At 54.6% G+C, this 25,778-nt stretch overlaps 1 protein-coding gene across 1 annotated transcript; it reads right to left on the reverse strand.

Annotated features, from left to right (window-relative positions):
- Rtn4r (reticulon 4 receptor) lies at positions 1-25,778 on the reverse strand. The gene is made up of 2 exons (XM_023560669.2): positions 25,425-25,778; positions 1-1,685 (listed from the first exon to the last, which is right to left on the reverse strand). The coding sequence occupies exons 1-2, from the start codon at positions 25,444-25,446 to the stop codon at positions 286-288; spliced, it is 1,422 nt and encodes a 473-aa protein (XP_023416437.2). The 5' UTR covers positions 25,447-25,778; the 3' UTR covers positions 1-285.

The following is a 25,778-nucleotide window of genomic DNA, read 5'->3' on the forward strand; positions in this document are numbered from 1 at the left end:
TTAAGAAAAAAGCTCTTTATTCCACGTCGTCCAATATTTTTACACAAGTAAAATAAAATGCATATCTCTATATACTGCGATCGGGTGGGAGGCAGCGTTCTGGAACAAACGCAGCCCCTGACCCTGTAAACATGATGGGGTGAAAATGGGGTTGGGCTAGTGGGGAGGCGTCCATCAGGGAGGGCCTGGCCTGCCCCATGGGCCCATCCTCAGGCGCTGGTTGGCGGCGTGGAGAGAAACCCCGTATGTACACACACCTGGCTGCTATGATGCTCTGGTGGCTGGTCAGCAGGGCCCAAGCACTGTCCACAGCACCAGAGCAAAGCCCAGGGGCACAAGGCTGCAGGCCAGGGCCGGCAAGGTGCCTGAGCCCTCGGCATCACCTGCCCCACTGCCCCCACTGCCCGCCTGGCCCAGGCGGCAGTGGCTGCGGGTGCGGTTCTTGCGGGAACAGCCAGGCCTCCGGCGGGGGCCAGTGGTGGGGAGTCCTGGTGCCTGGGAACCCTCAGGGCGCAGTGCAGTCAGTGGAGGCTCTGCAGAGCTAGGCAGGGTCCCAAAGGGGGAGTCATTGATGTGCCGCGGTCCAGAGCCATTGCCTGGCAGGCTGTCACCAGGAGGCACACGCCCCTTGAGAGCATTGCCAGCTGAGGCTGGCCTCCCAGGCTCCAGCACCGAGGCCTTGTCTGCTGCATCTGGCTGGCAGCACTTGGGCAGTGCCAGCAGCTCCTCATCGGTGGCCCCACTGGTCCGGAGAGGATGGAAGGGCCCAGTGGTCAGGGCACAGCCCTCCAGGTCAGGGGCAGCTAGGCGCTTGAGGTCACGGCCAGCCAGGCGCAGGGGCAGGATGCATGGCACCTCTGAGGAGGAGCCTCGGAACTTCTGCAGCCAGGCCCAGAGTGGGCGTGCCCGGCAGTCGCACACCCAGGGGTTGTCATTGAGCCGCAGGTACTGCAGGGCACGCAGGGGTGCCAGGGCCTCGGCGGGCAACATGGAGAGGTTGTTGGCAAATAGGTAGAGTGTCATGAGGCGACCAAGGTCACGGAAGGCGTGCGGATGCACACGGGCCACACGATTCTGGTGTAGGAGGAGCCGGTCCAGACTGTGCAGGCCTCGGAAGGCGCGCTCGGGCACACTGGGGATGCGGTTGCCGTGCAGGAAAAGGTGTGTGAGGTTGCCCAGGTCACGGAAGGCGTCATCAGGCAGTGCCTGCAGCCCATTGTCTTGCAGGTAGAGGTACTGCAGTGCGGCCAGGCCACGGAACAGGCCGGGGCCTAGCTCCTGCAGACCACAGCGGTCCAGGTGCAGGGTGTGCAGGCGGTTCAGGCCGTGGAATGTGGTGGGGTCCACGGCACGAAGCTGTGCATTGTCGCTGAGGTCCAGCTGCTCCAGGAGGGACAGGCCAGCAAAGGCAGTGGGGTCAATGCGGGCCAGAGCATTGGAATGCAGCCACAGGATGGTGAGGTTGCGGCAGGCATGGAAGCCAGCGGCCGGAACATGGGAGATGCGGTTGCCGTGCAGGAAGATGCGCTGGCTGGCAGCTGGGATGCCAGTGGGCACGGCCTGCAGGCCCTGCTGAGGGCAGCTCGTGGTCACCTTGGGTTCATTGTAACACACGCAGGCACCTGGGCATGGTGCTGCTACCTGCCAGGCCTGCAGCCACAGCACCCATGCCAGCAGCCGGTTTCCTATGGGCAGAGGAAAGGATGGTTAGTGGGCTTGGGGGTCATGCTGAAGCCAGGCTGGCCACTGGGACTGGGCCTTGGGAGAGGGACAGGCTGGGTCTGAAATGTGGCTGCCAATCCTGGGATTTGTGGATATTGAGATCCTGCTTTATATGTCTCACAGACAGTGATGCTAGGTTATCCTAAGCCATACTCTCTGTCTTCAGAGGCACTATGTCACGCCACACAAAGCTCACACACACTAAATGCAAAGCCCACTATGCACATCCCACAGGATTAGCCCACTCAGCCTCCTGGGATGGTTGTTCATACTTGCTGATGCTTTCTGTGACTTTTTAGTGAAAAGAAGAGTTCTTGGTCCTGACTATGGTCTCCATGGGTTCTTCCTCCACCCCAACCAGTCCTGTAAGCCTACAGGCCAGTCTGGGAGAGGAGGAGGCCAGCTCCAGGCAAACATTAGAGGGCCAGTGGGTGAACTCATGGCCCGGGAGGAAGTGGAGCTTGGGCAGGGGAAGCCTAAGCAGTCAGCCTCAGAGCTCTCGGCAGCTTCTGTAGCAGATTCTCCACCTAGGCTGCAGAAGACAGGGTTTGACAGGATTGTGGCTCAGACCTCCAAGGCCCCCATAATAAGCCCTGGCAACTAGGATTCTGCCCCACTTGCCGTGCCACAGTATTTTAATGAAGATACTATAGTTTCCCCAGCATCACCTCCCCACCATGGCAGGGGACCCTGAGGGCCCAGAGTAGGTCCTCCCACTAGCAGCTCTGCTATCCTGGGAAGAGGCCTGGGTGCCGGAAGGGCTGGCAGGAGGGAGCAGTGGGGGGCCTGTGCTGAGAACCCCTACCCCGAGGCTGCTCCCTCCTCCACAAAGCCTCCCTTTTAAACACTTCCTGACTTGGCTGGAACACCTTCTGCAGCCTCCACCCCTGGCCTCATTCTCTGCTTGATGCCCTCCCGGGGAGGAGTTTGATTCTTTTTAACCAATCCCCAAGTGATTCCAGTGCTCTCAACCTCCCCCACCTGCCTGGGTACTTCCCTAACCAGGACAGGCTCTGGGTGTGCTCTCCTCCAGCTGAGGGGCACTGCACCCCTCCTGATCACATGTCAGACCCATTTGGTGCCTCACCAAGAGCCTGTGTCATCCCTAGAGGGGCCTAGGGCTGGGGTACCACATGCAGACCTGGCCTCACTGGCAGGGCCACATCCCTAATAGTTAGCTTCACTGCCTGTCACCCCCACCACCTGATCCCCTCTCCTTTAGATTCTGAAGGTTCTTTCCTCTTCAGGAGTGAGTCTATTAAAATGTGAATCCCCCTGGGAGGGTTATGGCTTATCAGCTAACACTTGAGTTATCAGCTAACACCTTGGTTGACAGCTAACACCTGTGCTGACAGCTAACACCTTCCCTGGCAGCCAGCTAAGAGCAGAATTCTGCAGACAGGAGGCTGCCTAAGTGTTGGCGTTGGAGAGAGGAGAGAGACCATCGGCTACCTTCTTGTACTTAGGACTGTGACCCTTGTGTCTCCCACCCCATATTGCAGTCCTCTTTTGTCTAAAGCAGAATGGGTAACTGCCCTAAATCCAGAGCCCTAGTGAGCTAGGCAAGGGTAATTATCACCAGCATGCATGAAGGTCCTGGGAGCCCCTCTCCACACTCTTTGGAGCGCCTATGATAGGCGCAGGCTTGAGGTGATTTGTTAGCCACTAGGAGATGACAGCCCTGGAACCAAGGTTCATATAGGCAGGCTTAACCCAGGAGCCCCCAAGTTCTCCCCTGGCTGCCCATGTGAGGCAGACACTAGGGCATGATGTTCTATTTAAACATCTTCTCACTCTTTTTACACCTCCCTGGCAAAGTGTGCCTGACCATGCCCCATGGTGTCTCACCTGCGGTCACAGGAAAGCACTGTGCTCTGTTATAGCACTTGCTGGCCTGGGATGTCAGGAAAACCTAGGCTGGGTGGGGTGGGGGCCTCACTGCACTGGTACAGGGTGGGCAGTGTGCCGCAGACTGTGTCCATCCACACCATCCCGCTGACTGGTCTAGATCTGCATTACCCATCACCCATGCTAACCAAGCCACAATGGGTCCACTGCACCGTGTCCTGTGGCCCCCAGACTTGAGGCCATCCTCTGAGCTCCGCTGGTGTCATGCCCTGGTTGGCTGCTGGACAGCCCGGCTGGGAAGGTGGGCCACTGGGGGAGCAGCTGCACAGCCGTCAGCCCTGCCAGCCAGCAGTGAAACAGCTCCATTCCTGCCGAGACAACTGTCTTTTGGAAACCAACTTCTGAGAGTTGGTGCAGCGGCCGGGGTGGGCTTTCTTCTGCTGCAGCCACGGTAATTGGCTCCAGCCTGGCCCCCCTTGGGGCCTGCCCATTGGTCTCCATAGCAACCCCTCCGCTGAGCAAGCATGAGGGGGCATCTTTTTATGAGATAATCAAACCCAACTTTGCAGCATGGGTTCGTATTCACTGCGGGGGCCAGGAAACACGGAAGACCCAGCCAGGCAGGGGGAAGGATCCCCTGATTTCAGCCCTGGGCTGCCTCACCCCCTGCCCTTCACCTTGGATAGCAGCCTCCACTCCCAAGAGTCCTTTCTAACCTGTCCACCTGGCCTGTCCCCTTGGCTGGCTTCTGCAGCCCCTTGGGACAAAGACTTGGGGTCCCCTCCCTGTCCTGCCCTTATGCATCTCTCCTTTATCCTCAGCCTGCTTACTAATTCCCACAAGGGACTCTGCCCTCCTCCTGGAGACCAGTCCAGCTGACCCCACCTCCCCTGGGCCACTACCTGCCACTCCGGTTTAATCTCTTTTGGGTCCCATTTCTCCATGAGCACCCAACATGAGTGTGACTGGGGAGAAAACAGCCCCACGTGGCCCCCTGTCACACACAGAAGTCACAAGGAGCACGCTTTCTTTAGGCGTGGCCGCTGATGCCTGCGCCAGGAAGTGTGAAGTATGCCTAACCCAGCATCTCTCTGGGCTTTCTAACTGGCCAATTCTAACTGCCATGGGTGGGGGGCGCGGTCATGCCAAGGGGCTCCTGCCTTAACCCAGGTCTGGCTAGGAGCCAGGGAAGGCATTAGGGCTGTGGTAGGGAGGAGATAAGGTGGCTAATTTTCCAGAAGGTTCTGAGACTTCCCAGGGGAAAGTAACTGGATACTGACTTAGGGGATCCCCCAGGGGCAGCCAGATGAGCAACATATCCCTGGTCTACGTGCACTGTTCAGCCTGCACCACCAGCTTGTGAGCAAAGAGCCCATGTTTGCGTTCACTGCAGGAGGGAAAGGAGGAGGAACAGAGAAGGGAGGAGGAGAGAAAGAGGGAAGGAGGCGAGTGGGGGAGGGGAAGAAGGAATGGAAAGAGGGAAAGAGAGAGGGAAGAGAGGAGGGGAAGGGGACCGGAAGAGGGCAGGGGCAGAGGGGATGAGGTGAGGGGAGCAGAAGGGTGTGTGCAGGGGAGGAAGAAGGGGAGAGGGGCCAGGTGGGCTGAGAGGTTTCTGAGGAGGCACCTGCCAGCCGCAGGAGCCAGTGGGCAGCAGCTGCTGAGGTCAGCAGCTCACCTCAGCAGCCACTATGGGAGGGAGCCAAGTGGAGCTGTGATTGCCTTCTTTGGTGTCTTCCCTGGCTCCCTTTGCTCCTGGGCCCCACAGCCTGGGCTGAAGTCCCAAGGGGATGCTTCTGCCTCTGCCCGAGGAGGGCGGGACCATGCAGGGGAATTTCGGCTTTCATCCATCCAACCAGCTCCACAGCCTTGGTGCTCAAGGCCTGCTCCTAAGCAGAAATGCTCACCCTGCACAGATTGTTGGGGGTCCCAGCAGCTCATATAAAAAGGCTTTAGTCAGCAGTTCGGAAGAATTGGTTTTCTTATCAATCTTACCAGCCATGCGACAGGTCAGGATACTGAGGTGGTCAGTGGTTCAGACCTGCCCTGCTCCTGCCCTGCCCTTGTCCTGGAGAGAAGTAGGCGAGGGACAGTGCCACATAAAGGAGGCCTCAAGGAGCATCCAGCCTAAGCACAAAGTTCAGCTGCTGTGTGGTCTGGGCAGAAATGGGGGCACTGGTCTTGAAGATGCTGGGGACAAATGGCTTTCTCCTGACTGGAAGGGGACACTTTCAGGGAGGCCAAGAGCTGCTGCCCCCCAACCTGAAGGCTGAGGCCAGAAGGCTGTAGAGGGCTTCGGATGTTGGTCAGCTTAGGATCCTCTCATATACCAACAACGTCCCTGTGAAGCTGTCACATCACAGACCACAGTTCCGAGGGAGAACAGCTCAGCACAATGAGACTAGAAATAGCTCTGGGCGGGGGCGGAGGGGCCAGTGTCATCCCCACAGCACAGAGGGTCAGGGCACCCTCCATTCCTGTGCCTGCTCCCCATTCTTGCCAGCCCCCCACTACTGACTCACCACCCCCTACCAGCCATCTGTCCCCCTCATCCTCAGTTACTTATCACACACACTACCACCCTCCATCTGTCCTGAAGCCCACGACGCCATGGCACTTCCTAGGTGAATCCTAAGGACAAGAGAGTAGCAGAAGCTCTTGTGGGGACAACCTCCCACCACAGTGTTTCCTGGCGGGTGTGGCCACCAGCCCCTGCTGCCCTTTCCCAAGCTCATCTGGTCCTTGTTCCTTATTGATCTTGGTTGCAGGGATGGGATAGGCAGGCCAGGTTGATAAGGGCAAGGTCGCACATCACAGCAGGAGGGCACGGGCCCAGGCCAAGATGCTTCTGTCCTGGCATGGGCAGTGGGAAAGCGGAGGTCCAGTGCTGGGGGAGGACTGCCTGAGGTCAGCCTGTGACCAGCGTAGAGCTGTTAGAATTGCCCCTCTGGCCACAAGTCTTGCTTCTGCTCAGCCTGGTCCTGCCTTGTGAAGCTGGGCTTCCTGGAGATAATAGGTCACTGGTGGACCCAGATCTGAGGCTGGGTTCCTACCTGCTGATATCTTTTCTCCTAAGAGTCAAGTTTATTGACCCATTTTGTTGTTGTTGTTGGTTTATTTGCTTATTTTTTATTTATATTTTTGTCTTTTCTGGGACAGGGTCTTGCTATGCAATTTAGGCTGGCCTTCCCCTCACTGGTTTCGAACTTGCAACACTCCTCCTGCCTCAGCCTCCTGAATACTGGGATTAGAGGCGTGAGCCACCACGCCCAGTTTGCTTGTTTATTTTTTAAGGCAGCATCTTGCTATGTAACCTGGGCTTGCTTCAAACTCTCAGTCCTTCTGCCTCAACCTCCCAAATGCTGGAATGACAGGCATGAGCCATTATTATGTTTGTGATACACAACAGTTACACTGAATTTGGGAAATTGGTCATATTTTGATCACCATGGTCCTTTAGCCCTTTTCCTATCAACCCCATTCTCTTTCTCCTGATCACCTACCTCATCTCTAAAAAGTCTGCCTCCGTCTTTCCTACCATCTCTCCTTTATTTTAATCTTTAATTTATTTATATTTTGGGTTTCTTACATAAGAGAAACCATGTGATATTTAACTTTCTGTGTTAGACTTATTTCACTTAACATAATTTCAAGATCTATTTTCCTGCAAATGGCAGGATTTTATTCTTTATGGCTAAATAATATTCCATTGTGTATATATGTCACCTTTTATTTGTCTGTTGATGGGCATCTAAGCTATTTCCAGAGCTTAGCTATTGTGAATTATGCTGCTATAAATATGGGTATACATGTGTCCTATAGTATATTACTGAGCCAATTTATAGTTGAGGAAAGTGAGGTTTACTGGGTATGGGGGAAGATACCAGGGTTCTAGGATCCCCACCCCAACCCCATAGCACCTAGGGAGATGAAATACCATCACACACTCCTTACCTAAGCTCCATTCCCCCAAAGAAAGCTTCCAGCAAACAGAGCACCCTAAAAGAATCCACCCAGCCCTTTTCAAGCGGAGGACACCAAAGATGGCAGGAGAAGCCTGGCCTGAGTGTGCATCCGTGGGAGGGGCGCACTGTGACAGGGGCTGTTCCTCCCGCAGCAACATGCCAGGGGCACCCGCCAGGTACCATGCTGAATGCTGACCAGAAGCAGTCACTCTTTTTCACAGCAGGTGCCATCTGGTAGACTTAGAGGCCCGATAGGATAAGGATGTTGGGGAGGACCCTGATACCCAGCTACCAGCTTGAGAGTCCAGGTAGCCCCTCTGGTGGGCACAGTCCTCAGTCTTGCACCCAGGCCTCAGGAATTCATTCTTGGTCAAGGCCAGGATGCCCACCAGAGTGCTCCAGAATCTCATCTTGTCTAAGCACACATTCCCGTCAGCTTCCCCTCCCTACTACCTCATGAGCCCTGCACTGGGGCTCCACAGTTTCAGTACCTGAAGGCCGCCACACTGCCAGGAGTGCAGGCTGAGCCTCGGGTCAGACTCTCCTCCCCGACAGGAGGCTGATGCCCACTCCCCCTCCCACTTTATCAGGTGGCCAACAAACACCCGCTGTCTAATTACCTGGAGAATTCTGTTTCCACGACAGCTCATTGTGGTCCTGTGGCTAATTCAATCCGGCGTCTAGCCCAGGCTCAAGTCCCCAGGGGAACTAATGAGAAGCCAGCCAGTGGTCTACATGTCCCTGCTATGGGGCGGGGTGGGGGGTCCTCAGGAAGAGCAACTCCCTGTGCTAAGGCCTGGGCTCAGCACCACCACACTTCTGACCCTACACCATCTGCCCACTCGTCCCTGCCTAGGATGGGGTACTCAGTGTGGCAGGGTCCACAGTACCACATCTTGCCCCCTCTTGAGCCTCACATTCACTCTGCTGCTGACATAAAGCTGACTACTATCTCTGATGGGGCTGGTTGAGGTGCACACCTGGGGTGCCCATCACAGTGGTACCTAGTAGGGTGTGCACAACGGGACCACATACTCAACACACAATAGATCGATCAATATCAGGGAGCATATAATAGGAATAGCTATAGCCATAGCGTAATCAGCATACAAAATAGATGTAAATTCTGGGAATACAGGAGAGAAGCACAGGATATGTGGGCCTTGGGCTTTGGGGCTGAGGTAGGTCAGGTCTCTGGAGGCAGTGGAGGTTGCTGTGAAGGGCTACTGATCTGGGGACCTAGTGCAAGGTCTGTTCTCACTGCAGTGGAGGAAGTGGGCAGGCACCTCCTCGTGTGTTCCTTCACCCTCGGCACTTGTAAAACATGACCAAGCAGGCAGGCAGGTGGCCTCAGAACGGGTAGAATTTATTCTGCTATGAAAAGACACGCGCAGTCTGGAGGCCTGGCCACCGTGCCTCTTGGCTGCCTGTCAGGAAAACAGAAGCCAAACAGTCCCTCCCCGACCCTGCTCATATAGTGGAGCCCTTACAAACACCCTCCTGGCTGGGCTGCTCCGGGTTCCCAGGGTATGAGGAAGCCCAGTGATGGCTGGTGAACGTGCCTGTCAGGGCCTGAGGGCTGGTGGGAGCTGGCACATTCCAGGGGTTGAGGGACCCAAAAGGCAGCACATGGCTTTCTTCAGCCTGAGACCCTCCCACTGGAGTCATCCCAGGAAAAGCTAGCGCACTGGAGTCCCAGGCTCCAGAGGGAAGAGCTGAGAGGCCCTCTCAGCTCTCCACAGGTACTTCACAACCTGGCCAGGAGCTGGCTGCTGCTTTTGTAAATAACTCTAGGCATGGAGCCACACCTATGTGTTCACACGTTGTCCGCAGACATTTTCAGCATCATTTGAGTTGTTTTGACGCACTGTGTGGCCCTCGCAGCTAGAATGATCTAGTGTCCCGCCCTTTACAGAAGTAGTTTCCTGATCTGGTTTATGACTAAGTGCCTGCCACCGTGTGTGGGTGTTGCCACCTTTACCGTCATAAAGGCCTATCAGAGGTCACTTGAACTCCCACTAACAGAATGGAAACCAATGGATAGGGAACCTGTCCACCGTCCAGCTACGGCCACATGCTAGGTGGACAGAGAGTAGCAGGCTCTCCCCTTCGTGCAGGTGAGCATCTCATGGAAGCTGGTGTTGGAGGTGAGAGAAGTACTGAATACTAATACTGTTCAGGGCCATAGCAAAATGACTATTTCACTAAACAGGCTGTCAGGAGCCTTGTAATCAAACATGCATCAAAGAGGACAACTTAAAAATAAAAACTGGTTGTAGGGAGCTGACTGACAGCCCTCCCCGGGTATCGGGAGAAAGTGCCAAGTGATGCAGTCCCCACTTGGGAAGGAAGGATGATAGCACTTTAGGGGAGACTAATCTAGGGGAACTGGTTTCTGCGCAGATGTTATTTAGCTGAACTGGGGCTTTCTGGGGCCATGGCTTCTCTGTGAAAATTCAACAATCCCCAACCAGCCCGCAGTGGGTGGGTGGCCTCTTGCTGCTTCTTGCTCCAGAGGCTCTGGCCAAGTCACATCAAGGTGGTTCATTGACAGCAAGATGTATTCTTGGGCTGAACAAGGCCTGGAGGTAGGGGCATGGGCAGGTCAGCATTGATGTACTTCCCAGGATGTCAAGATTCCAGCCTTGGATAACAAGATCTTCACAGTTAAGAACGAAGAAATGTTAAAAATGAGAAGACTCTATCCAGAAAAGACGAGAGGTAGCCCCTTTACAAACAGGGCCTCTTGGACCCCTCTCTGGGGCCTCAAGCTTAGCAGCTCATGAACACCTAAGGCCAACATCACGACAGGAAAGTAGGCTATACAGGTGGCTTCTTTCCTTGTCATCACTAACTATCATCAGTATCTTTCCACCACTGACACCATCACTGTCGCCATCAATGTCAACACCAACATCATCATCATCACTGCCAACGTCATCATCATGAATGTGTTAGCTTTCTATGATTTTGACAAAATACATGGGCTAATAAACTTTAAGAGGAAAGGTTTATTTTGGCTTATGATTTCAGAAGCTTCACTCCACGGTCATTTGGCCCTACTACTTTGGGACTGCGTGGTGGGGCAGCATATCACAGCAAAAAAGCATAGCAGAAGAAGCTGCTCAACTCATGGCAGCCAAGAAGCAAAAAGAAAAAGAGAAGGTGCCAAGTTATGAATATCCTTTTAATGGCACACCTTTGATGGCACACCTAAAGATCCTGCCATCTCCCAGTCGTGTCAATGAGCCAGGAATCAAGACTTCCAACACATGGCCCTCTAGGGTACATTCAAGATCTACTATAGAAATCACCAGCACCATCATAACCATTATTATCATCACCATCCTCTTCATTCCACCACCACCAGCATCACTATCACCGCCGCATGTCTTCCCATAGCACACTATGTCCTCTCATGGCCTGAAAGCTGCCAGCTGACAAGGCCCATCCCACAGAGCTTCCATCACCTCCATTCCTCAGACAGAGGCCCTGAGGTCACCAGCAGGTGATCAGTAAAGCAAGGAGACAGGGCATACAATTTAAGCCACAGAATCACCCCACTGCCACTCCACCTTACCCTTAAACAAAGTAACCAGATAGACTCTGAACCTCGAGGATCACACAGCAGGAAGAGGTAGTCACTTTGGGCTCAATGCCTAAAGTACCTCATCCTTGGCCTGGACCTCCTTCCCTAGGTTGGCCAAGGTGGGCTCTGGGAATGGTCTACAGTTTTGGTCTTATATACAGGTACCACCCTTCCTCTCAGAGTAGCTGGAAAATCTGTTAGTCTCCTCTGAGTCTGTCTCTACACCAGCAATGTGAGGGTGTTAATGGGCCATCACCCACTTTCCTCAAGACCCTAGGCCTATAGTCTGGAATCCTCACTGAGGACCTCCCACCCAGGTCTGGACCCTGTGCCCAGTGATCTGCCTCCCAAGAGACCAGCCTCGGGCACACAAGACTGGCAGAGCCAGTCAGTCTCACCTCAGGTATGGAGTCTAGGGAGGTGAGGCACAGCTCCTAGAGGGATCCTGGAACCACAGAACCTCCACAGTAGCAATCGTAAGGCCACTCTTATCTGGCCAGACAGCTGACCGTGCTTTATGCAGGGTACTGCAGGCAAGATCTTGGCTCTGTCCAAGATGGAGAAGAGTTACATATGCAGGTTCTCTTCCCTACTGCATCTACTGACCTCAGCCCCAGCAGAAAAAGAAGGCTTGTAGACAGGCCTGGAGCCCACTGCAGCCTGCCTTACCTTCCGAAACACCCTCCCCCCACTCAGCATTGAGTCACCACCACTTCTCACACGATGCTGATGGTCTCCCCGCTCTGTTCACTCATCACACACTAGACAGCAATCTGCATTAGAGACATGTGTACATCCCCTTCCTGAGGTGTCATAAAGTACACCCTGCAGGGGTAGGGAGTAGGGTGCTGGGCTGTTCCCCGAATGTGACCCAGACAAAGTCTCCACCACAGCATCTGGGTGCATCTAGGGCAGCTCCTGCCTGACAGCCTGAAACCTGCCAGTTGACAAGCCCCATCTCAACAGAGCTTCCAGCCAGCTTCCCTTGTAAAAGCTGCCAGAAAACCAGCAACCACCAGGGCATCTAGAAAAGGTGACACTAAAGGAAGCGGAGACAGTATGGAGAATAGTCAGAAATTAGGAGAAAATCTAATTAGTATCCTCCTAGGGATAGAAAAAGATTTAAAACAAGAACAGGGTGCTATGACCAAGGAACTATCAGAGAACAAGAAAGGGTGTCTGGAAATTGAAAATAGAACTGCTAAAATTAAAAAAAAAATCAATAGAAGGGTTAGAAAACAAGGTCAAGGAAATCTTTCAGAAAGAAAAACAAATAGAGAAAGAAAAAATGAAGTAGATTCAGTAGACAAATATAGGTCGAAGATCTGTCTTAAGATAAGAAAAAAGAGAAAAAGAGGTTAAAAAAAGTTATCAAAGAAATAATACTAGAAAATTTCCTAGAGCTGAGACCCAGTCCCCCCTTTGGGCATTTATAGCACATTTCAGGCCTCTGGGGATTCGGAGAGGCCTGAAGCTCCAGGAGCTGATCACAGCAAGGCCTCGGCTTCTCTATACTGGATACCATAGGACAGCAAAACTGTAACAGCTTTAAAACTCCGAGGGGACACTATTTTCATCTTGGAATTCTGGACTCAGCCAATTCAGCGTGAACGAATTTGCAAACATGGGGAGATTTATAAAATGATCTTCACTATACCTTCTTTAAAGAATTGGTTGGAGTTGTGCATCAGCCAAAGCAAGAGTGTAAACCCAGAGAAGAAAATGAAAGTTATGGGTAACAGAAGAGCCTAGAGGAGGAAATGAGAGACCCACTAGAATTTTCAGAAGACTAAGATGGGGATAGGAGTGAAAAAAATGCAATCTATACTCCAAGACAAAAAAACCTATTCAAGAAAGAAAAGAGAGTAGGAGCCTTGGACATACACAGGTAAAACTATTAGCAAAGCAACAGTGCCTGCCTCAGGAGAGGAGTAGGGACAGGGGTAGAGCAAACCGATTCCCCGGACAGCCTCTGAGAGAGCTGGGCGCCGGTTTTAACCTTGTGTAGGATATCGTTGACCAAAATGTTATTGTTTAAAAAAATAAAATGAGACAGCTCATGTGTGGCACTGACAACTTAGAAATAGAGGGCAGGGGATTTAGCTCAGCGGCACAAGCACTTGCCTGGGAAGTGCAAGGTAGTGAGTTTGATCCCCCATATCAAAAACAAAACAAAACAGATAAATAAAAAGAAGAAAGAAAAGCATATCTTCCAAAAGGTGGAGACAAATGTGGGCTAGAGAGCAGTTGTTTCCCGAGGTGCAGGAGGAGAAAACAGAACCTTGAGAGCTCACAGAGCACTTGCGCACATGGCCTGGGGTTTCTGGCATCTAGTGCAGGAACAGGACCTTGTGCATTGCTCTGAGGCCCCCTGTTCAGCCAACGGTGGCAAAGGACACATCTGGGTCTCTGAGGACACTGCATTCTTGATCAGAGGCTTCTCCAATGCAGACACTTAAAGGAGCAGCTTTTGGGCTGAAATTTTCCCTTTGCCCAGCCTGACACCCAACTGCATCACCTGGCCCGGCCCCTGAGGCCCTAACAAAGCCTTACTTACCCCAGGCCCCTCCTCACCCTGCCGGCTCCTGTTCCTTCACGGTACTGGGTACCACCTTCCTGTTTACAGACCTGAACCCCAGCCCTAAGCTGGCAAGGGACGAGCCGGGCAATTCAAACCCAGCAGGGTCCACCTAGAACTGGGATGGGGTCTGCAGTCCCTGGGACTCAGCTCTGACCTTGGCTGGTTATAAACATGCTTCCTTTTACTTCTATGAGAACTCCAACAGGTCCCTGCAACTGAGCCCACAGCGTGCAGGCAGGGGCAATGAGAATAAGTAATTGCTCTTTTATTAACAAGTGATAAATTATTCCTATATGATTGCATGTGATAACTCTTGCTTATTTGAAATCAATTTGGGATGGAAATTGTTGGTGGCTTCTCACCTGCGCGGGTGGGAAGCCCAGGCGCCGCTGCCTCCTGGAAAAGCAGGTCAGTGTATTTCGGCTACATCCTAAGGCTGACTTGCAGGATGCTCCCAGCTAAGAGAAGGGGGCGGGCTGCCCTGGGGCTGTGGGGCCCAAGGGTGCCAGGCCCTTCAGCCTCATTCCTTAGCACTGCTGTCTGGGACACAGGAGGGGTCTGCTCAGGCTGGCATCTAGGCGTCTCCCTCCTCTTCACCTAACTGCAGCTCTGAAAGAGGCCTGGTCCAGCCTACTAGCCCAGGGCACAGACCCCACAGCTAAGAAAGGACAGGCTGGAAAGAGAACCTCCAAGCCTGAGGCCCCATTAGAGACCACCACAGGCACCAGTGCTCACAGTTGGGCCCCTAGAGGTGAGGGGACCATCCCCAGGTCAAGGTTCACTCACCCTCCCACCTGACTGGAGGCTGGGGGCACCCAGCCTCGGCCTGCTCAGGCTACTCTCATTTCCCAAACTTCCAAAAGCTTTTGCCTTTGTCCTGGTAATGGTCTTAATGATTCCAGAACACCCCGCCCCCTCACTTCCCTTCTCGCCCAATCCAGTACAAGGGCATACCTGGTGAGAATAGGCCTGGGAGAGAGGCCTGGTCCTCCCTTCCCCGACTCAGTGCTCTCAGCAAACCCCCAGCCCCCAGGGCCTCAGCCTGCTCAAGGCAGTGCCCCATGCCTACCCAGGCTCAGCAGCACCTCCTCCATAGGTGTATATTTAAAATCCTGTAACCCATAGGGCAGCCCGCCAGACATTTGCTCCCAGAGCAGGCCCCTGGAAACCAGGCCAGTGAGGCCAGGTTACCCTAAAGCCAAGCTAAGGCACTGAGAGTGCCTCTTGGGCCTGGGTCTCTCTAAGAAATGACAGGGCTGGGTCCAAGTGGGCATATAATGGATCTGATCCCAGGGTCCCTACCTTCCATCCATTCCCAAGGTACCCACTTTACCGCACTGCTCAGTAGAGGCAGGACTACAGTTAACTATAGTAGGTGCCTACAAATGCTTGTTATATGAATGCAATAAATATCTACCACTGTGGGCAAGTGGCAGGCTTTGTGTAGCTGAGAGAGTAGTATTTCTGGAGGATATCCAGCCCCAGGAGGGCCTAGCTTACCATCCACAGGCCACTGATATTTTCTGTGGGAGTGACATTAAAGTGCTCCAGTGCTAAGGGCAGATTCTCTGAGGGCACCATGGGGAGCCTCACTTCTGTTACCACTATGTGCCTCACTGCCACCCCCCAAATCCATGTGCTGAAGTCCTAACCCTCGGTGTGATGGTGCTTGAAGGAGGCTATCTATAAGCCAGGAAGAGGCTTTCACCAAGATCCTACTGTGGTGGCACCCAGAGAACATAAATTCCTGTTATTTAAGATACCCAGTCTATGGATTTTGTTATGGCAGCCAGAGCAGTCTAATACAACCTCTTTCTTCACACTTCGGTATATTTTTCCAGATTGTGCACCATGAACACTAACAAAAAATCAAAAGTTGTTTGGTTTATTCGATCTCATGCATTGACAGTAGGCCAGGTGGGGGGGAGGGGTAAGCCATGATCCCTGTGCCACTGGGTCTCTATGTCCATCCCCACAGGGAAGCCCTGGGCAGTCAGGATGTTGGGCCCAGGATCTTCCCATGTGAGATTTCAAGCAGGGGCCACAAACTCTCAAAGCTCATTTTGTCACCTGGACACCTCACAGACCAGGTACATAGGAAATGCCCAGCGCACCCACCCAGGACTAGGTAGCATGAACCTGAGCCTCCACCTGGAGAAACATCTCACGTTGCCCCCAGGCAGCAACTGTTCCCAAGCTACAGAAGAGAAAGCCCAACCAGCCCAGCCATCAGATCAAGTTGGAGCTGGGAAGGGCACTGCTGGCATCCAACCCAGTCCTGACTCAGGTTTTGAGGCTCTTGGCTCATCTCCTGTGGGCTTCTGCTCAGGCAGCTCCCCTTTTGGAAAGCTTGCCCTATTTCTAGGCACACTCCCTCAGGCAGTCTTTTGTCTCTGCTTCAACCCCTTCCTTGTCTGCATTGTGGCCTTGCTGTTGGAGCTCACCCTCAGATCCACCAGGTGAACTACCCACAAGCTCCTGCCCATGGGGCACTTAAGTGACAGAAGATGACAGCTATGCTGAGGTATCAGCCAGACCCTGGATTGGGGCTGCTCTGTACAAGGGGAAGAAGATGGACCTGGTGTCTACTATTTGGCAGGAAATGAACTGTTGGGGTTGCAGCCCCTCCCTCCCTAATTCCCAAGGGAGAGCAACATGCTGTCCCTCAGGGAGCTTGGCACAGCTGACACCTAGAGGCAGTGTGTTGAAGACCATCTTGTGACCTAGTGAAATGGGCTCTCTTGGAACTCCACCTCCCAGAACTTCCTGCCTGTAGAGTTCCAAAAACCAACTCTCAAAGAAGTGTCTGGGTGTTTTCCTGTGGGGGGAAAGAGGTATTTCTGTCATGCGCAAAGGTTGGGGATCAAAATGCATCCTCCCATGGCCAGGAAGGCAGAGGGACCTCAAAGGTTTACACCACTGTCTGTGGGCTCCTTGGCTGTGACAGAGGCCTGTGAGTGAGATATGACTAGAGCAGGCCACAGTGTTGGAGAGGGCTCTGAAGAGGGATTGATGTCCCACCACTGCCCAACTGCCTCAGGCCACCTCAGGAACCAGGCTTTGGCTCGGCAGTGGGTGAAAAATGGAGTCCATTAGGGGCTCCATCTGTCTCAGCCATAAGGGGTCCTCCCAGTGACATCCAGGAAGTATATAGATGGAGTATCTTTTTGGGGGAGAGTTTTTCCTTTTGCCAATTTTCAAACAGGAAGCTAGACACTTGTCACACCTGTCCCTGTGTCAGCTTCTGTCAGACATGAATTGGGGCCGAGGCAGAGAGATGAAAGACTGCCTGGGCATGGCCCAGTGTGCAGTGGCCACGTGTCAGGCCAAGGAGCACACAGAGTTCATATTGGAGCAGGAAGTGGGGGCCCAGTCCCTCACCTGCTCCCCTTCACCCCTTTTCTTCACCCCAGAACAGCAGGGGATCCCCACTAGTGTTCCACCTGCCTGTTATGGAGTAGAGCTGTCCCAACTGCAGACCTATGCACTGGGAACTCAGCAGTCAACTCCCCCCGCCCCATATTTGTCCAGCAAGCTCCAGCTTTGAGATCTGGTAAGAACCCCATGTGGAAGGACAGGCCTCAGACTCCTTACCACCACCACTGCCACTACCACCTTGATTGGCATGCACAATAGCACTTCTCTGTCCTGGAGGTCTCTTAAATTTTGGGTCATCTCCTTGGATCTTGGGGAACTTTGAAGGCAGAATATAGTAGTAGATTGTAAGGCTGCCAGGAGGAATTTACAGTGAGAACAGAGGAAGAAGCCAGTGAACTGAAGACTACCTGTAGCAGAAGTCTGCTAAGGGATGGGAGTAGGGTCCTCTCCAAGGGGACACTGGAGAGGACCACACAACCACACTCACCACAGCCCTCATACTCCCTGCCATGAGGACACAAAAGTCTTGTTGCTTCCTCAGTACTGGGGGTGGGGGGGAGTTGTCTGCAGGCCCTCAAGGGGATGTGAGAAGCCAGTCCCTTCCAGCTCACAAGTTACCACTTCTCATGCCTCAACCCTCATAGACCCTAGGGAGTACTGGGGTGTAGGGCAGGGTGTGACCTGCCAGCTCTGTGCTTTCTGAAAAGGAGGGGGGCTAGATAGTTCCAGAGAGACTTGGGAGTCCTCAACCAGGCAATCAAAGAATCATGAGTATGTGGTAGCAACTTGGCAGGGCTCAGTAAGGGAGGGTAGGAGGTCTAACCCCCAGACTCTCAGTTGGAGATGTTGGGGAGGCAGATAAGGCCAAGAGAGCAGGGTGCAGCTCTGCTAGTCCCATAGCCCTCCTTCAACTGTCATCCTGGTGGCTGTCCAGGAATTAGGGATACTGGGCTCCCAGAGGCAAAGTACCCCAATCCCAGTAGTCTTCCTGTGGAATTCTGCTTTCAGCCACATTTTTTGAGATGGAAGGTGCTTCTGGGGTGGAGCCCACACCCAAAAGACAGGTGATCCCTGACTAGGTAGGAACACAGGCAGCCTTCCCATAGTGACCTCATGGCACTACAGCTAGCTCCAAGTGAATGATGGGACAGAAGTTTCCAATCAGAGAAGACAGGGGACCTTGAATTCCCTTCTACATGGGAGAGGCATTCCTATGGCAGGGTTCCTGTCCAGGGATCCCAGGTGGGCCTCAGGATCCTCACTGAGAAGTGGAAATACCAACCGGTCTCCCATCTGAACCCCCCAGTTGCATAGACCCTGCACTCCTTATCCCATCCCACCACAGCCTCCAGGCCCTCCGTGGGTACCCTGCAGCACGAGCCAGTGCATCCTCCACTCAGGTGGGCAGACAAGGACCCTGCTGGCAGAAGGACCGATGGATGAGGGACAGCCCCAGATAGGGACTCTCTTCTGTGCCTCCACACTCAGCAGAGGCTCCTTCTCCAGGGATTTTGGTAGGACCCACATGTCTGTCCCCACTACCAACCTGGGTTCCAGCTAGATTTCCCCCAGGGCAGGGCAGGTGGGAAGGACGTGAGAGTTTGAGAAGGCCCTGAACGTTAGGGACCTCATTTCCCATCAAAGGCTCCAAAGGCTCATTGCCAACCTCAATTTCCACAGCCACTTTCCAAGCTCAAGGCATGAAATGTGAGAGGGTCCTAGTTTGGATGGGAAGGGGCTTCAGGAGCTAGGAGCTCCCCCACCCCTGTGTTCACACTGGACACAGGCAGACAGGGAGGCTCAGTGAGCAGCCAGCCACCTGCCTGTTGGCTCTGGACCTCCCTCCTCCAATGCTGCTGCAACAGTCTATATCTGAGAGCCCCAGCTCTGGCAACTCCCAGAGCCCACCCAGGGGCTGGCCGGCACTTGAACCACTGCTCATACTGGTGAGAATGCTCCTGCTCACTGACACCTGGCAGCTTCACAGAGGTTGTGTCCTTCAGAGGGCACAGTTAGTGTGGCTGCTCCTCCATTCCCAGCCCCAGAACCCTCATACAAGGCCTAACTTATTCCAGGGACTTAGATGGGGAGGAAGCACCGAGACTCCCACAGAGTCCCACTGAGGAATGGCAGAGAAGGTGCCTGCATGAGACCCTCCAGCCAAGCCTGAGAACCAAGCAGCAGAGGTTTCCCCTGGGGCAGCCACCGCAGAGTTCAGGCAGCAGTGGTGACCAGTCAGGAGAGCCCCTTGGAACCTGAGAGGAGGAGATAGCAAGTAAGGAGCTGGGGTGTTGGGTGTTGGTGGCCGTGGGCTTGGGAGGGGCTGGACCAGAAGCCACTTACAGGGAGGGATAAAAGAGGATAGACAGTAACAATTTCAGCCATACTGCATAAGCTGATCTAATCCTGCAGCAGCCCCAGGAAATCCAGGTGGGACCTAGGCTGACACTGGGGTCAGATATGTGGGCCCTACTAGTGTCCTTGGAGAAAGAGTCTCTGCTGAGCCATAGGGGCATGGGGGAGGAGCTCCTGTCTGGGACACTGGATGTTGGGCTTGTCTTTGAGGATGGGCAAAAGGGTGCTGGAATGGTAGGCTGGATGCCAATACAAAGCACACTTTACTATCAGGTGGACTGAATTAGGTACCCGCAACACCCAGTGGAGTACAGTTGTTTGTGAAGGCAATGTGCAGCTGCTATGTGCACGGAGCAGTCTGGGAAGCCTGGGACCCCTGATTAACTACACAGTCTCTGCACGTGACAGGGAAGTGGTTATCATTCACAGACCTCCCCCCCTGACCAGAGGTGGTCAGAGCCCAGTAAAAGACCAGACTGTGTTGGATGTGGCATGGGGAAGGAGTGGAGCCCAAGTAAGTGCAGGGCTGTTGATTGCCAGCAAGCCTGAGTCCTTCTCTGACTTTCATACCCGCCTGTTACCTTTGCAGCTTTACTGAGCATCTACAACGTGCAGGGTGCCTTCCATGCCCCAAGCTGTCGTGGGTATCACAAGTCAGATTCATCTTGACCCTGCACATAGCTCTCCTCCCATCTTCCCCAAGCCCCACATTCCACATACTGAGGACTCAGTGTTTTCCCACCCACAAGGGCATTGAACTGAAAATACCACCTCTGGTCAACAGCTGTGGATTACAGATGAAGCCTCCAGTGACCAGGGAAGGGCAACACTATCCAAGGTCACACAGCAAGCCAGTACTGCATGACTTGATTCTACAGTCACTCAAACTCAGGGGAAGGAGACTTCTGCAAGATCCCCAAGCTGGGCCATCTGGGCCCTGGAAAGAGGGTAAATAAAGACGATATCTTAACAAGGTTACAAAGGCTGGGACTAATTGAGGACATAGTGCTGGGCACCCAGACAAGCAAGGGGCAATCTGAGGGCTTCTAGGAAGTGGTGAGGGCTTTGGAGCCCCATTCTCACTAGAGTCCCTAGGCATTACAACCTGCTCAACCCCACCCCCTTCCTCGACGGGCCCCTCGCCCAACTTCAGCCTTGGCCTGACATTTCCCGTGACATTTGCTGCAAAGAAATAGAGTCATAAATCCAAAGGTTAAATTTGCACATTGCCTTGCACTGCCGGGAGCAGCTGTGGCCCTTCCACCCACCAGGTACCCTATGGGTATAGATTTGTGCAGGACAGCCCACCTATCTCAGGTCCCTTTCTGAACACCCAAAGTCTCCCCTGCCTTCAAGGAATGCCAGTCACCATTTCTCAAAAAAGATTCCTGGGTACCCCATGCCCTGAAGCCAGAAGCAGAGGCATGCCTGTTGGAGAATGCTGCCTCCTCCACTCTAAAACCAGGGCCCCCAGATGCCCTCAGTAAAGAACTCTGTCAGCACCATTTAACCCAGCCAGCCCCAAATCTGGCCATAAAACCCTTGCTTGACATCCACCAACATTCCTCAAAACTTTCATTTCAGAGAGTATGATCTGTGATGACCAGTTCAGAATGCTAAGATACTGACCAGACGACCAAAAAGCACCCCTGGGCATGAGGCAGACTGCTCTGAGAAAAGCTGGGCCAGCTCTGGACACCTCTACATCCTAGACCAGACCAGCTCTACACACTAGGGAATCAAATGGGGCTCACACTCTGCAGGCTTCCCCTGGCTGATACAGGGTCCCTAGTTTCTGCTCATTCGGCCAAGGTCACTTTGAAAGTCTGCCAACAGCCCCTGCCTCTTGCGTCTACCCCCTGGGTCTGGCTGCCCTGGAGAGGGTCATCTGAGTCACATCAGACAGGACACAGCTAGAGGATGATGCCACCATCCTCCCCAACCTCCATCCTCCCACAGCAGGGCAAGGCAGTGAAGAAGTGCTGAGTGGGGAAGACCAACAGGACATACATAACAGGCAAGGCTGGAGGCTGTCAGAAAGGAGCAGGAGAGAGGTGGCCCTGCAGTGCTGGCGGCACAGATGGCCATCCTCAGCACTAGAATCCTGGTCAACGCCGGAAGCAGACTCTACTCACTATGTTCACCCACCTGATGTTTCTAAAAGGGCTCTGAGGGGCTGGCAGGGGAGCAGAAACTAGGCCCTGTTTCAGAAGTTGTTGCCCAAGTGTTGGGGGAGGGACATGTGGCCAACCCCCAGGCCCAGTTGGTGCCTCTGCTAAGAACCTGTAGGGGTGGGTTCATGAGGAGATTCATCTTCCAGAGTCCAGCTACACAGCTGCAGAAGGCGCAAGAGGCCACAGCAGGTTTGGATAAATAAATTATAGTGCATTCTCAGGAAGGGATTCCACATACACCAGTAAAGCATGATGCACAAGAATAGTTCCTGACGTGCAAAATGTTTAAAATACAGTGACAAAAGAAGAAACTGCAGCACCAAACACCCGGCACAGTGGGACCCAGCCAGGCCCACGCGCTCCAGGGACGGTACAGAGAGATGATGGGGGGGGGGGGGTTGAGACTATGTGCTCACCACCCTCACTGGGCTTCCAGTGATGGCAGTGAACTCTGGAAAACAAGAGTCAAGCTTCAGTCCCCTTCACTGGCCCGCCTCAGAGAAGGCTCTGCAGGCTGGGAATGAATGGGTGAGGGAAGAGACGGCGGTGAGCAAACACAGCATTTGGCCATGTGGCAGGCACTGGTGACCTTGGCTGGGGTATGTACACACACACCTTAGCTAAGCCACAGAGCAGGGACACTGGGATACAGAGGCTGGGCTCCACGCCCTGGGTGGCCACAGAAAGTTGTGCAGCCCTGCCTAAGGCCAGAGGTCAGGGATCACCAAATTGGCTGGGGGACAGCAGGCACAGCCAAGGGCCAGGAGTCCTTCGTAACCCAGGACAGGGATGGGTGGGGCTCATAGACTCCCTTCATCACACACACACACACACACACACACACACACACACACACACACACACACTTTCAACTTCTTTTTTTTCCTGACCCCTTTCCTGGATGCTCTGAGCTCTAGGGAGACTTTCCGGGCTACAGGCCCAGGATCACAGGAGGGCTCCCTCTGTCTCCTCTCCTGTCCAGGCCTCACCAGCTGGGCCCCTCATGGTGCTGCACCGGCTGCCACAGCCATTCACTCTACAAGGCCTAGAATATAAGGCTGGGTGGGGAGCAAGGCGGGGTCTGGGCTATCTATAGACAGCAAAGGGAGGGCGAGGGCAGAGCCTGGGTGGCCTGGGGAGACACAGCTCCACAAATCTTGTCCCTCACAGACATTTCTTCATTTGCAATAAACAACAGCAACAAACCATCGACTTTTCCATAGGCTATAAACTGGTCCCCTGCCTTCCAGGGCCCCAGGCCAGCCTTGCGGTGGGTGGGGTGGTGCTCTAGGACCCCTCCTAAGCCTTCCGGTTTGTTGCTTCTTGCTGGGACAGACTCCCTCCGTGCTCTCTCCCCTGCCTCTTACTCTGTAACTACAGGAAGAGGGCCAGTCCTGATTGAAGAACCCCCAGCCTAGCAAAACTGGGGCTCCTAGTGCCCTACCACAGCTGGAAAAACGCTGGGACAGTACATTCTCTCCTTCCCAGCTTACCATCTCCCCTGCAACCCACTCACCTGCAGCTTCTGTGGGATTTTATTGCTTTATCTGTGAATTGGGAGAAGGAACGCACGCAGCAGGGGTTCCAGGGGTCTCTTGCTGACTGAGAAGAAGTATTCTGGGCATTTTGAAGGCAGAAGCACCAGGCTCAAAACTCCATGAGAAAAGTGAGCCAACCCCACTGCAGGTCTGCTTTCAGTACACCAACAACCTCAGATTACTGGCCCAAGTCACAGGCAAGAAGACTGAGGTACCAAGAGGCACATTGCCAATGGGTTGTTGAACCTGGATACAAATCCAGGTCATGCCACACCCAGGCCTGGTGAACTCTCCTCTGCCAGGAGTCTGTGGTATGGGAGCATTCTTCTTTCTCACTTCTGCTCAAGCAGCACAGGGACAGGGTCCACTTTGCAGATGGGGAAACAGGTTTAGTAAAGCCACGCTGCACACTCCTTTGTTAGCTTTGTTAGCATGGCCACACAACCTACAGGATGACCTACTTGTCCTCATTCTACTGATGAGGACACCAGAGATACCTGGGAGCGAGGGCCATGGATGGGGCCCCACCTCTGAGCCCCAGCGCAGTCTTTTTCACCAACACTTTTATCCGACACCAAGCACCCTACACAACACGTGAGGCAAGTGAGACCACCAGAGACAACCTCACCAGAAGGTCTGCACCACAGAGAAACTAAGGTGCTGAAGTCAGGGCCTGTGTGAGGTCACACTAGGTCAACTGTCCTGGTTGGCTGAGCTGCAGCAGCAGCAGAATGTGCCCAGGGTCTGACCTGTTGGTCACAGTTTTGACCTCGAGATGTGAAAAAGGTCTTCTCTGACCAGATGAATTCCAGTCCACCATAGTCTCCAGCACTGGTGACTGGGGGAGTAGCTGCGAGACTCACACCTCATAGCCTGGGCTGGGGGCCCGAACAAGCCCCCCAACACATGACCCAAGGGCCTCTGCTCCAGATTTGGCTACAGTCCTCCTGGGCACACAAGAGGCACCCAAACCACAGGGAAACTCACACATGACGCTATGCTCCCTGGCACACACGGTCATGCACACAGATACATACGTGCAATCACATATCTTACTACATAGGCACACTCATGCACGCACACTGACCCAAGGGAGGGTAAAGGGGAGACTCCCAGGACAGACAGAGGTGGGGACAAGGGTCTTGCCCCGTATCTGTGGGGCCAGTTGACCAGAGCCTTTCCTCACCAAACATGAGCATGCAGTATGAGAGCAGATCCCGCTACAGGGCCCAAGCATGTGCCAAGCATGGAGATTACAGCAGGCATGCTATGTGCATGCATATGTAGCTGTGGGCGTGCAGGCGGGGGTGAGAACACGGATATGCACCCTCAGAGTCTGTGTGTGTACCCATAGTGTTGTGCATGTGCACACTGGGGCAGCCTTGGCAGGCATGTACACACGAGGTGTGCAAGTGTGCAGCCCACATAGACACGTGCACGTGCAAGGAAACGTGTGTGCAGCCTGCGGCATCATGGACATCAGCAGGGCAGCTGGGGTGGGCACCTAGGACAGGCAGGATGCCCACCCCAGATGCTCCAGGCATGCATACCCAACCCACACAAAGCCCACCCTCACTTGGCCCCACTGCAGGGACCTCCCACCAGTGGGGGAAGGGGTCCTAGAGGGCTGTCAGAGAGGGGACACTGCAAGCCCCAAAGCCCCTCATACCCCTCCTTGGAGCCCTCGGGTTGCAGATGGGGTTGGGGTGGGGAAGGGCGTTGCTATCTCTTTCTCACCTCCCGCCCTAGGGGGCACCGCTGGGATTGCCCTGTCCCCCACGTCCTCTACGGCTGCCAACGCCCCCATGCCTGGCCATTTGGCCTGACCCCAGAGAAAAGGGAGGATCTGGGCTGAGCCCGCGGGGCTGGGGAGATGTCTGAACCTCCACTTTATACCCACGTTCCTGCAAACCCCGCTCATTAACCCCTTCCCAGCCTCGGTGTACCGAGGCCGGACCCCGCCCTTCCAGCCCACAGCCCCAACCCAGCACCTGGTCCCGCATCTGGGACCCCCGACCCGCTGCTCCCAGCACCGCGATCACCGTCAACTTTCCGGGAAAGCGGCAACTTTTCCTGCTGCCGCCGGCTCCGCCCTCCCGGGGCCGGGGCGCCCGCGGCCCCAGCCCGGTGCAGCACTGCGGTGCCCTCCTAGCGTCAGCCTGGCGACCCTCCCCCTGCCTCAGCACCCAGGACTGGTCCTGCGCCTCCTGGGAGGGGGCGAGCGGTCCTCTTTGGGGGCCCCCACTTCCAGCCCGGCTCGGCTACACGGACACTCACCTCCGGCGGATGCCCTCTTCATCTTAGGGGTCGGGCGGGGCGCGTCGGGGACTGAAAGTCGCTTTGGGGCGGGCGCCCGTCTCCCCGCGGCCGGGTCCGCATCCAGGCGCCGCCGCTCCGGCCCGGTCCCGGCCCGGCCGCGGGACGAGGCTGGGCGCGCTCTGCTCCGCCGGCGGGGGCTGGGCTGGCTGGCCGCGGGCGCGCAGGGCGAGGGCGGCGGCGCGGACTGGCGGGGCGCTCACGGCGCGGGCCGGGAGCGGATGAATGTTTTATGGGATCATGTGGTTTGACGCGCGAGGAATCCGCCCGGTCCCCCCCACCGGCCGGGCGGGGCGGGGCCGGGGCGGGGCCTGG

Source organism: Cavia porcellus, unplaced genomic scaffold (genome assembly GCF_034190915.1).
Source record: "Cavia porcellus strain 051 isolate PalLab524CR breed Dunkin Hartley unplaced genomic scaffold, mCavPor4.1 scaffold_16, whole genome shotgun sequence".
NCBI lineage: Eukaryota > Metazoa > Chordata > Mammalia > Rodentia > Caviidae > Cavia > Cavia porcellus.